General features: G+C 48.8%; 2 protein-coding genes across 2 annotated transcripts; both read right to left on the bottom strand.

Annotated features, from left to right (window-relative positions):
- Nucleotides 1–453: 453 nt before the first annotated feature.
- Nucleotides 454–7,777, bottom strand: LOC118772049 (ankyrin repeat domain-containing protein 29-like). Its single transcript, XM_036520293.1, has 8 exons — nucleotides 7,769–7,777; nucleotides 6,032–6,130; nucleotides 5,582–5,680; nucleotides 4,770–4,868; nucleotides 4,026–4,124; nucleotides 3,605–3,700; nucleotides 3,337–3,435; nucleotides 454–615 (listed from the first exon to the last, which is right to left on the bottom strand). Exons 1-8 carry the CDS (start codon nucleotides 7,775–7,777, stop codon nucleotides 532–534), a joined length of 684 nt encoding a protein of 227 aa, XP_036376186.1. The 3' UTR covers nucleotides 454–531.
- A 3,182-nt stretch (nucleotides 7,778–10,959) lies between these two features.
- On the bottom strand, nucleotides 10,960–11,993 carry LOC118772989 (apoptosis regulator Bcl-2-like). Its single transcript, XM_036521706.1, has one exon. It carries the CDS (start codon nucleotides 11,699–11,701, stop codon nucleotides 10,997–10,999), a length of 705 nt encoding a protein of 234 aa, XP_036377599.1. The 5' UTR covers nucleotides 11,702–11,993; the 3' UTR covers nucleotides 10,960–10,996.
- Nucleotides 11,994–12,300: the final 307 nt, after the last annotated feature.

The following is a 12,300-nucleotide window of genomic DNA, read 5'->3' as shown; positions in this document are numbered from 1 at the left end:
AGATCATTTCCATTTTTTATAACGTATTTTTCGATTATTCTCCTGTTCATTACACACCGATGTCATGTATTATCTCGAGAAAGAAGACTGAGATAAAAGGTCATGTCATTTTCAGTATATTTTATTTCACAAATGTACAGTCTGTATCACATGTATTACAAATGCAGAAATAAGAATTTTGCAAAATATTTAGAAATGTACAGCACCAGGAGAAAATCATTTTAAGAAACCTATTTCGCTAAAGTTAAGAATTGCATTTCAAAGGAAGGAGGTACGAGACAGAAATCCTTGCAGTAGACGGGATGTGTTGTGCAGTACATAAGAATTTGCCCTCCCGACGAGTTTCACATTATGGCTGTTTAATTAATGCAGATTTAATGAAGCCGCGATTTAAAGCAAACACCAGCATCTTTAAGGGGGGGTTGATGTGGCCAAGACTGTCGGTGTCTCTGGCCTTCTCTGAAGGGAGCTCAGTGCACTTCTTTGATTTAATGGCCGTGGGGCAGGGGGGCGAAGGCCTCGGGGCGGTCATCAACTCTTTCCGGTCTCCGTCTGTGTTCGCAGGACCCGCAGGATCCGCTCGTTCTGCGTAAGGTCTCCCGGCAGTTCGTTGTTCTGGGGAGGACGACAGCACTGGCGAGATTTAAAAGCAAGCTGATTTTTTCATTTCATTTCATTTAACGCTGGCTAACAACTGTACGCATTTCATAAATAAGTTTTTATTGCTGGATCACTGTCGGAGCAGTTGAGGGTGAGTTAATTTGCATGAGGTCGCTAATGCGGTAATACTTACGGAATATGAACCTACTCTTCAGGACCAACGGCTATACAACATGCAGTCCACTGCTTCTCAATGGCTGGTATTTAACATTGCATGTTAAAAGCACGTGTGATAATGTCTCCTGTGCGGGACAGAACAGGCTTGGTTACCCGAAGGTGCTAGTTAAAATTCCAGGTGCGGTCCCGACGTTGTACCCTTGACCTTGCTTAACCTGAATTGCTTTGGTAAACATCCACCTGAATAAAGCTTCTGCTAAGTGTAACAGAGTGTGAAGTCAGCATTTAAATTATTAATACAGTACAAAGCTAATTTGTAGTTGTGAAATGGCAGGCAGTCTGGCAAACCCCAATGGCTTTTTGCCCATAATTTTGAGTAACTCATCTTTCCCATCTGGAGAATATTTTCAGTAACTTCAATGACTACCACACTCACAATGTTTCAGAGTGAAAAAATGTAATATTCACTTTAATTAAAAGCAAGAGGCACCACAGTGGGTACACTGACTGCTCCACATAAAGTTTCCAGCTAAGGGGCTTTTGGGCACACTGCTGCTGACACACTGTGAAAGATGTGCATTGTGGACGACTGCAGTCACCCTCTGTAGTGGACAATACCCTCAAAACATCCCAAAAAACTGCTCTAAAAACCACCCACACGAAATGGAAAGAAACAAAATTGGCAAGAGCCCCACCCAAAAAAACTATGCGGTCGAGTCAGGATGCCTGAGAAGAGGGGAGGTTGGGGGGGGTGGCAGAGTTTCCCGAGAGGGCGAGAGCCAGGCGCACAATCACATGCTCAGCCCCCAAAAAATTTTCAGGCTGATCCGGTTGCCACGGCAACAGCCTTAACTGACACTCGGCGTATGTCACACGTCCAGATCCACCCCGGATTCCCGCTCCTGCTGTGGCTGTTTGTGAAGCAGACAGGCCTCTGTGTGCCTCACTCTGACAGACCCCCACGGCGACAGCACTTAGCCTGCTTCCTCTTCCCCTCATTCAGCCTGCTCCAGTCCCCTGGCTGTGCATGGCACATCTCCCTCTCTCTCCACCACACTCTCTCTCTCTCTCTCTCTGCCTCTCTCTTTCCATCGATCCCTCTCCCTTTCTCTATCACTCTCTCTCGCTCTCTCTCTCTCTTTCCATCGATCCCTCTCCCTTTCTCTATCTCTCTCTCTCTCTCTTTCTCTCCCTCTCCCTCCCCTCTCTCTTTCCATTGCTCTCTCTCCCTCTGTATCACTCTCTCTCTCCCCATCACACCCTCTCTCCATCAATCCCTCCCCCTCTCCATTGCTCTCTCCCCCTCTCTCTCCATTGCTCCTTCTCTCTTTCCATCGCTCCCTCTCTCTCTCTTCATCTCCCCCTTGTCTCTATCCCTCCCCCTCTCTCTCTATCATTTCCCCTCTCTCTCTCTCTCTCTCCCTCTCTCAAATTCTAATTCAAAGTAAAAAATAAAATGCTTTATTTTTATTTCTCTCCCTCCTTCCCTTCCCTCTCCCAAATTCAAATTCAAATTAGCTCTCTGTTAGCGCGTGTCCCAAGTTAGCTTGCGTCCCAAAAGCTACGGCATGAAACGGGAAGAACAAAGAGGCAACACAGCAGGAACATGGCAGAGCGGAGGCCCATGAAGAGAAGGTATCCGCACTCCGGATTCAAAAACACGAGTGATTAATCTGTTGTTATTCTGATGATCCTCGTATGATCCTTAGCGTTCCTCTCTTGTGCTACGGCAGGAAGGGGAAAATTGAGCTGCCGCCTCAGCGTCTTCTCCTAATGGCAGTCTCCCCATCTATCTCTATCTCTTTCAAAAGGCCTTTCGGTTAGAGTGCCTCAGAGAAGTTGGGACAAATGAATGTCAGCACGGTGCAGCTGTGTCACTCGAGTGTCATGTTGTCACATGTCACATCTGCCAGTCATGTTCTCTGTACCCAAAACCAGCAACTCGGCCAAAAATGCCACTGCTGACACCATTTCCCGAGGCGCACGGCTCTCCTGCCCTCCAGCGGCCTCAGAACACATCATTTCCACATTCTCCTGTACCTCAGCCTCAGGTGAGATGCCACACAGAGCCTCTTCAAATCATTATGTCTCTGACACAAAAAACCCCAGAATATCAGGCTTGAATACGGGAAGTAGAGTGGTGATAATGAGCGGGTAAGGAGCAGCGCTCGTAACTGAAAGGTTGCTGGTTCGATTCCCCTCTGGGGCTTTGCTGCTATACCCTTGCACAAGGTACTTAACTCAGTTACCTCAGTAAATATCCAGCTGTATAAATGAATAAAATTGTAACCTGTGTAAGTTGCTCTAGATGAGACGGTCTGCTAAATGACAATAATGCAATGTAATGTAATGCAATGATAATTGTCCCGATGAAGCGTTAGCCTCGCCCGCAGAAATGTATTTCAGTGGGAGGAGAGCCCGAACTGCACTGAGCTTCCCCTCATGGAGACACCAGACGTGCGGATCGCCCCACTCATAGCAGCGAGCACAGGGCCCAAACACCTGTCCAAACACCTGCGTCCCCCTGCCCAGGTGACAGGGCGTGCCACGAGGACCCACCTTGTTTGGTAGAGTGGGGTCCGCGTTGGCTCCTAGCAGCAGCACCACCGAGCGAAGGTTCCCACCCATGACCGCGCCGTGGAGGGCCGTGTACCCGTTCTGAACATCGCGGGGAAAAATCACAGAGAAACATTTGGTAATACGGACAGGTGGCTTAAGTTGGTGTCAGCACCGGGAATCTTGGGTAAAGAAGCTCTATGATGTCATTAACTGAGGCGGAGACTAAGCCCAGCCATTGGCCAGCGCTGTGTTGCCCCCCTGCCTTTACCTTCAGCATGCCGAGGGACGGAGAGAACTTCAGCAGCTCCTCGATGACGTTATTGTGCCCTTTGTAAGCGGCCTTGAACAGTGCGGTCGAGCCGTCCTTTGAGGGGCGAAGAGAAATTTACAGAGTTAAGGGGAAAGTAAGTTTCTACATGGTTAACGTCTGCACAGTCATAATCACCTTCCCCCGTACACCGAAAACATGTACCACATCCCAGAGCGCAGACGAGGCGTTACATGAAAAGAACCTGCGTGGGAAGTCATATTCACGAGAGGCACAATAACTGGATGCATTTTTAATACTGCTCTCCACATGGTTCTCCTGCTAATTTGGGGGCTGATTAATAATGCAGCCGTGGCTTGCAATGGGGACGCCCGGCGTGACGCCGCGGTGCACTCTGGGAAGGATCCGGGCGCGAGCGCACCTTTCTGTCGGCGTCCCGCTCCGCCCCGCGCAGCAGCAGCACCTTCACCACTTCGCTGTGTCCCATCTGTGCCGCCATCCACAGCGGGGCCGTGCCGTCCTGCAGAGGAGGAGAGGGGAGGGGAAAATTAGGTGGGGGAGAGGGAGAGAGGAGAGGGGGAGGAGAGCGGAGCAGGAGGTGGAAGAGAGAAATGAGAGAGAGGGAGAGAGAGGGGAGGGGGAGGGAGATGTGAGAGGAGGTGAGGGGTAGAGGGTGAGTGGTGAAGAGGAGAGGAGAGGAGAGGAGAGAGGAGATAGAGGGAAAGAGAAAAATGAGGTGAGGGAGAGAGGAGAGGAAATAACAGCAGGAAGGGGAGAGAGATGAGGAGGGGGAGAGGAGAGAGGAGAAGAGGAGAGCAGGAGAAGGAGAGGAGAGGTGAGCAGGAGGAGGTGAGAGAGAGATGAGAGAGGGGCAGAGGGGGAGAGGAGAAAAAGGAAGAGAGAGGGGAGAGGGAAAGAGAAAGAGAGGAGGGAGGAGGGGGGGAATGCAGGAGAGAGGAAAGAGGGGAGAGATAGGACGATTAAAATTGCAGAAAGAGAAGAGAGGAAAGGAGGGAAGGGAGAGAGGAATAAAGGAGAGGATGGGGTGGATGGTTAACAGAGCCAAGTACGAGGTAGGAGAGAGAAATGAGAGGAAGTAAAGAGTGTACAAGAGAGGACAGAAGAGAAAAGAGATGGAGGGGTCAAAGGAGGTAAACCCCCCTACCTCCCGAGCTTGGTTGACTTTAGCTCCCACTGACAGCAGGTGGCGTATAATGCTCACGTGACCCTCTTGGGCGGCCAAGAAAAGGGGAGTGGCTCCATCCTGAAATGCGATGACACAGGCGCGGTCATGTTACACAGGGGCAGAGCGGTCACACGATACAGACACGCAACGCTTCCCGGGTCACACACGCAGTAACACATAGGTTAAAGTTCAAGCGCTGCCCACGTGAGGCACAGTTTTTTTTTTTTCACACACAGGCATCTCTCCATTTAGAGTCACATGATGACATTTTTTCCTGTGAAAGCACTGGAAAGGCACCTTAATGTGCAACATCGATACCTGATTTGTTGCGCTCTGCTCCTTGGCCTGATATAAATCGGAACACTACAGCACCAGCTATGACTTAATAATAACAAGTAAGGTGCAACATTCTCTTCAAGTAGACAGTGGGTGCCCTCTGGAGGTTTTAGGAGGAAATGAACATGTTCCATACACACAGTGGTTCTGAGAGCTGAATACTTTCTGTCTGACTGTGTGGCAGTGCAACATAGCTCATCACTGAAAGGTTGCTGGTTCGATTCCCCGCTGGGGCACTGCTGCTGTGCCCATGTGCCAGGTACTTAACACAGAATTGCCTCAGTACATATCCAGCTGTATAAATGGATAACGTGTAAAAAAAATTGTAACCTATGTAAGTTGCTCTGGATAAGAGAGTCAGCTAATTGGCTGTAATAACTGAAAAGGGGCCTCGATACATCATCGAACGCACGGCACCATGGGGTAAAAAGCGGGATTAGGGCAGGGTCGCTCACATGTAGCTGGTCGTGGACGTTGGCGCCGTTCTTGAGCAGAGTCTCCACCACCTTGGCGTGACCGTGCTGGCAGGCGGCCGAGAGGGCAGAGCCACCATCCTGCAGAAAAACAGAGAAGAGAAGTGCCGTTTCAGCACGTGAGCCGCCCCGTCACACACACACACATACGAAGCTGAAGTTTCTGCAGTTTTCTAGGCTCAGGACGTGTTTGGGGGAGGGAGGGTGCAGGCTCCCATTAATTCAGGGATGTCACCCAGTAACTGAACGCATGGAATCAGCTTTTCGACATGGCACATATGAGCCCTTTGCACGTGTCAGCATATGCTTGCTGTCCCCTCCACGTCCCCTGACTCAACAGACTGGAGGAGAGATCTCTATCTCCCTTGCAGCCACCCTTAGGGACAGGCTGAAGCACTGACAGCGTACTGGGAGAGACCGCAGGCGCGGTACCTTTGTCTGGAACTCGGTGGAGGCCCCGAACTCGAACAGCAGCTTGACGATGTCATTGTGCCCTTGCTGGGAGGCGTAGAACAGAGCCGTTGCACCTGTCTGGAAAAACAACAACAGTCTCTCGGTGCGGGAAAACACCCTCCCCTGTCACACAACCTTGCAGATATTGTCTGGGGGAAGATGGTGGCTCTTCACTCACTTTGAAGCCCCCAGGAACGTAGATAGTGCCAGTTCATTCAGCAGATCCATTTCACTGCCTCCACAACACTGCGTCTCTCCCGAGACCCAGCTACACACCTGACCGAGGACACCTTACTTTACTACTCTCAGGTCAGTTTCAACCTGTCGTTAACTTGACTTTCATGGCTGTTTCTACCCTCCAGTAACATCTAGTGACCAGCTGCGGAGGAAAATTATGAGAACTCTAGCTCCACCTCTAATAAATAATTTCTAATTCTGCATTTGCAAGACACGCTCACACATGGACACACCCAAGCATATCGGGGGAATTCATGTGCCCAGCAGATGAATAAATACAATGTTCTGCAGTTCTCTGCGCGCTACTGTTCAACGCGGCGCTCACCCGAACGGTACAAATATGCGCATTGTTGCTCATTTCTTTTTCAGAGAGGAAACGCACGGTAAGGGTCACTGCAGCGAAACCAACGGAGAGGAAAATGAATATGCCTATTGTCGTAATGAAAGCCCCTTTTCTGACGCAGAATGAACGTTGTTCTGGGAAGTCACATTCAGGGTAGGGTTTTTCAGCCTGAAAAACACAGAGGTCATACCTATATCGAGCCTACGCTGCCCGTTTTCAATAATAGGCACAGGGAGGTGGGGCAGCTGGGAAGCCTTCCACATCATTTCATACTGCTGCTTACTAAATATGATCGTTAAGACTAACTGGCAGCCCACTTCTTACTATTCTGAGGAGAAAACAGTTTAACGTCCACGCTGAATCATTTCAGCCCAATGAGGTCGTAGGTGTTCCTGTCGCCATAGGCAACAGGAGGCCTTTTCACCTCCTGGCTATCTCTCCTTCTCTCGCCATGTTTGTTCCACGGTTCCCCATCACCCTGTTGCATTTTCAATCCCCGGGCCAGGAAAGACTTCAAAATGGAAGAAAATCTGCTTCAAAACTGTAGAAAAATCGTATCTCTCATTGGCACTATTACCATCTCCCGAGGCCGAAGAAGGTTAACCACTCTTTAAATGTATCAACAAAAAACGTGCAAAACTTGAAAACATTAATTCATGACCTACAGGAACGTTCTGGAGGGGGAAGCCTGATTCATCTGACTGGACAAATGTATTGAAACTCAAAGAAAATTTCAGCAATTTGAACATCTTCAGCACATGCAAGTTCACTAGTTTGGGGGGGGGGGCGGGGAGGGGAGAGGGGGTGAGGGGGTGATAATTGTAAGCCTCAAGCCACGACGTTGCTAAGTCATGTATTCTATATAGACGTTCCAATTATCCCAGGACTTTAGCTACGGCTTAACGAATCACACTAATTCAAAGCGGGATAATCACAATGGATTAATGTGAGGGGGAAAGGGGGAAAAAATGGGAGGTGCCTGACCAGTTTTCAGCCATTGGAGAGACAAACTTGTTGCTTATAATTGAGCAAACCACTTGAACTGTATAATTACATATACACACGTTTTATATATAAATACTCACGAGTTCATAGAGCCAACAAAGACGGGCAACTGCTCTGCAATGAACTCTTGCCTGACCCATTTTTAGACTCTGCTAACAAGTACGCTCTGCCAAGACTTCACCGGAATGGGCAGCGACTCAAGAGGGCGGACATGCTTCATCACAAAACAATGACACAACTGTCCAGAGGTGGCACGCCAATCCAGGAGTATGACCTCATACCTCGCTTCCACGATATCTTTGCGAGAAATCTGATGATGAAGGTGCTGCAAATATCACAGGGTGGAGGAGTTTTTCCCAGGGACGTAATCTTGGGTGCACATCAGATTCTTTTTTTTCCCCCCATTAGGGAATCTTTCTCCCTGACACAAAGGTGAATTACCATGACGACTGGACACAGCCGTCGGCCGCTCAGAGGTCGTTTGGATAACATAACCCACAACACAAATTCATCAGTCATTCCTGATCTACCTTCAACCATAAAGACTCCATTCATGCAATTTTGTGATCACACCACCCTCTACCACCTACCGACAAAAGAGAGCATTTTTAAGCTCACAACCAAAGCTCTTTTTTTTTTTTTTTACGCAGGCAATAAATAAAGTGCTCTGAAAATGCATCAGGTACAAGGATGTCAGATGGGATTTCCCCATGAAAAGCTTTTCATTGAATAAAGGGGAATCACTGTAAGCAGCTGTTTACAGACACAGCAAATCTGCGTCAGATTGTTGGCTGTGCTGAAAAATGACTCCCCTGTTTTTTTTTAACACAATGACATTACCAGGTTTGGATGAGAGTCATCCGTGCCCCCCCCCCCCCCCCCCCACCTCCCCACCTCCCCACCTCAAAAGAGGCACAGCAGCTTTTCAGGGCCCTGGGCTTTACTAAGGAGATTTAGAAATGACCTCAGCGTGAACATGAGGCGGCTTGCAGACACCGACTCTAACAGGGAAGGGTTTTATTTGCTGAATAAAGGGAAACAGAAGGTATGATTCAACCAGGACTCTCGCTGGGGCCGATGTAGGCCTCTCCTTTATCCCAAATCGCCAATCAGATTAAGACAACATTCACCCCCCGAATGAAAAGCACAGAACAAAGATGCTTAAGCCCTGTTACCTTCTGTCTCCGGAGAAAAGAGAAAACACACGGTTGTCATTGTCCATATTTCCAACCGAGGCACAAGTTAAGAAGTGAGAAATTAGCAACAGAAGTGGGCAGAAGTCCAACATTTTGTAATATCGACATTAATAAATGGACAGTTTTCACGATAATAAAAGTCTATACGAACACTACCACATAATGGCACAGTGGTTGCAAATGTACTGTCCACACCGGCCCTCACTGTTGAACCATTTGATTTCTGGAGCCTCCTGCCATATGCCAGTGTGAGAGTCATCATGCAACCGTCACATTTTTTCCTTGTTAAAGGCCTAAAACACTGACCGCCCATTAACAGAGTGCACGAGGACCACTAAAATAATGCAAATTATGACCCAGTTGCAAGGGTTTTTCATCATCAGGAGGGATATGGAGTCACTGTCTTTGTAACCCACGGAACGCATGCTGACGTTAAATTTGAACCTCAGGAGCGAATCCAGGTCCTGGCAAACTTGCTAGTGGCATCTTTTAGGGAGCTTAACTCTGCACCTGTTGGAGTGACTCATTTCAAACACCTAGGGAAATGCCACTGACAAACTTAGTCGTGTGACAAAGCGTCTGCCCTCTGGGACAGAGACCTGTCCAGGGGTGTAGTATTACGAGGAACCCAGAATCAATTCCACATTTTGGTAAGGCACGGTGCCCTCTTATGATCATTCAGCCTGTGTCAGCTGCAGACCTGAGATCAATGATTACAGTGATGCACATCAAGCTGACTACATTCAGCCAGTATCAGCGGCAGATCTGAGGTCAGTGATTACAGCGATACACAGTGAGGTGAGGACATGCAGCCAGTACCAGCCACAGACCTGAGGTCAGTGATTATAGTGACACACAGTGAGGTGAGCACATGCAGCCAGTGTCAGCCACAGACCTGAGGTCAGTGATTATAGTGACACACAGTGAAGTGAGCACATGCAGCCAGTGTCAGCCACAGACCTGAGGTCAGTGATTATAGTGACACACAGTGAAGTGAGCACATGCAGCCAGTGTCAGCCACAGATCTGAGGTCTCCATGCTACAGAATGGAGGATACCTCATACCTGAGCTGGTCAGCTGCTCCTGCAGCCTGTATGTGCCTGTAGGGGCCATTTAACTTAAGAGCACCGACATTTGTTCTGCTTCAGGTGCCCCCCCCCCCCCCCCCCCCTTCCCCCCCCCCTTCAGGCCAGACGGGGGATAATGGCTCTCCCCATCCCATGAAAGGCCTGCCCTGTTTTTTCTTTTTTTTTTTTAAAGCTGCCTCTTTGATGCATGAGACTGAGCTCCTCAATCCGACAGAGGGTTTAGGATGACAGGCAGACAGCACCGCCACGCAGTGCACCTTTCTCACACGGTTTTCTCCACACGGTACCGAGCAGTGCAGTCTCCGACAGGTTTCTCCACCGCGTACTGAAACCCAGGGACGGCTAGTGCCCATACATTCAGCCATGTGCAATTATTTGCACTAATGCAACACAGGACAAAGAATCAATTGAATGAGCTGAAGGAAAAGTAGAGGGAGAGATATAATGGAAAGAATGTGCACTTGAACTAGACTGTCTCTTTGATTCGGACAGGAGGAGCTCATGGGAAAAGCGCTGTCTCTCCTTTCAGACTGGCTCTGTCACACAGCGCAACTTTCGCCAATCTAGAACTTCTACTATGTATCATACTGTTCATTAACATAATCCAGGAAAAGAAAAAACAGCCCAGCCTAATGAAATATTTGATGACACAATCAGAATGAAGTATGACTGAGTCAAAACTGTCTGCTCGCCTGGTGCGTGTGAGATCTCAAGTGTAATCATTTGCATGACCCAACAGCACAAACTTCAGGGGTCTGACCAGGAAAAATGAAATCACTCTGATGCACAATGCCAACACGTCCAGGTGCGTATCTGTGTCTCTTGTGCCTACCACAGCCTCACCTTTATTGCTGGCCAGAGCCTCGTTCTGTTAAATACACAGCAATCGGTTCAGCCTAAATGTGTTCCCCTACCAGAGAGACACGTGTTCACCTTTTAGGCATTAAGGCAGGTGTCTGACATTGATAGCGTCTACTGATGACAGAGCGCAACTACAGACAGAAAGGCGTTTGGGAGGAGTGACAGGTGAAAAGCCATGCCATTGGTGGAAAATACTAGGCAAAGCACCTGACCTTTAAATGGGGGAATTCTGAGCTCTGATGTCATTGACTTTAATGACTTCCCATACTGCGCTCGCCTGGCAGAGACAACAATACTTCACTGTATGCTGGCACTCTGCATAACGTGACGAAAGCGACAATGCGAAATGACAAGGAAGACATACCCAGCCACCATTCTCCTGGATCCAGTTCTGCAGCGGCCCGTTTAGATAGTCTGTCATCCAGTGTGCAATGTTGTCGACCTGGGACGTCATCTCGCGGTTCACGCTCTCCACGCACATGGTACCCCCGAACTCGAAAAACGCCACGATCCGACCCCAGTTCACGCCGTCGCTGAAGAGCTCCTCTATGACCGCAGTGAACCTGCGCTGCGCCGTGCTGGGCGTGAAATGCAACTGGTTCGACATTTCTGCGAAGTCCCGTTGGTACATCCTTTCGATTTCGTCCCCCGCCTCGCGCAAAACGCGGTGGAGGGCAGCGTGCGGGTCCGGCTGCGCGGTTCGGCCGGGGTAGGGAGAAGCGTCCTCTCCCGCCGTGCCTGCCTGGGGTCGCCGTGTCAAAACTTGAGAGTCGGAGGGGGAGATGTCCATTAATCCATTATTCGGGGAATCGCTTTCTCTGGCCGCGTGGAATTCCCACACGTACCCCTTTTTTAACAGTTTGTGGTAGATGTATTTTTCCACTATATTCCGGTTGTCGTAGGGGCTCTCGTTTGCCATTACGATCTTAGGAAAGGTTCGACAAAGCCTCGGCGCTGTACCAAGAATCTCACACAAAATGCATGTCCACGAGTTACGTTTTCAGTTTGAACAATTCCGAATATGGGTGTTGATAGCCAACCGATGTATTCGCTGAAGTATTTTCAATAAGCAGCAATTAGACATGTATCGTTAAACTGCCTTTTCTTATTGCTGACCTTCAAGAGGGAGCACGTCAGTGCATGGAACACTATTTTCTTGATGTAAATAGCGCAGAGAAGCTGCCTTTTCTATTTTAATTGGCAAATATTGATATTAATTAACATTCAGACATCAAAAAAGGAAGCATCTGCCGTGTGCAGAACTGCACACATTCACGTCAAGTTTGAGCAGCAAACCAACTTACAGCATGGTGCCGACACGGAACGTGTTCCGCCGATGCGAAATAAAAATCCGCCTGGAATGCTTGATCTTGGCTAATGATACGCCCCTTTTAGCAGCGAGCAAAGATCCTTGGAAAAGTAGCAAGTTTCGGATATCCTTTAAAATATTTTTTGCTCAAAGTCAAGCATGGGGAAACTGCGTGTCTCTCTCGGATGCATCAGTCGAGATAATATATC

This window comes from Megalops cyprinoides, chromosome 2 (genome assembly GCF_013368585.1).
Source record: "Megalops cyprinoides isolate fMegCyp1 chromosome 2, fMegCyp1.pri, whole genome shotgun sequence".
NCBI lineage: Eukaryota > Metazoa > Chordata > Actinopteri > Elopiformes > Megalopidae > Megalops > Megalops cyprinoides.
Note: the sequence above shows the minus strand (reverse complement) of the source record. Positions and strands in the feature narration are given on the sequence as shown.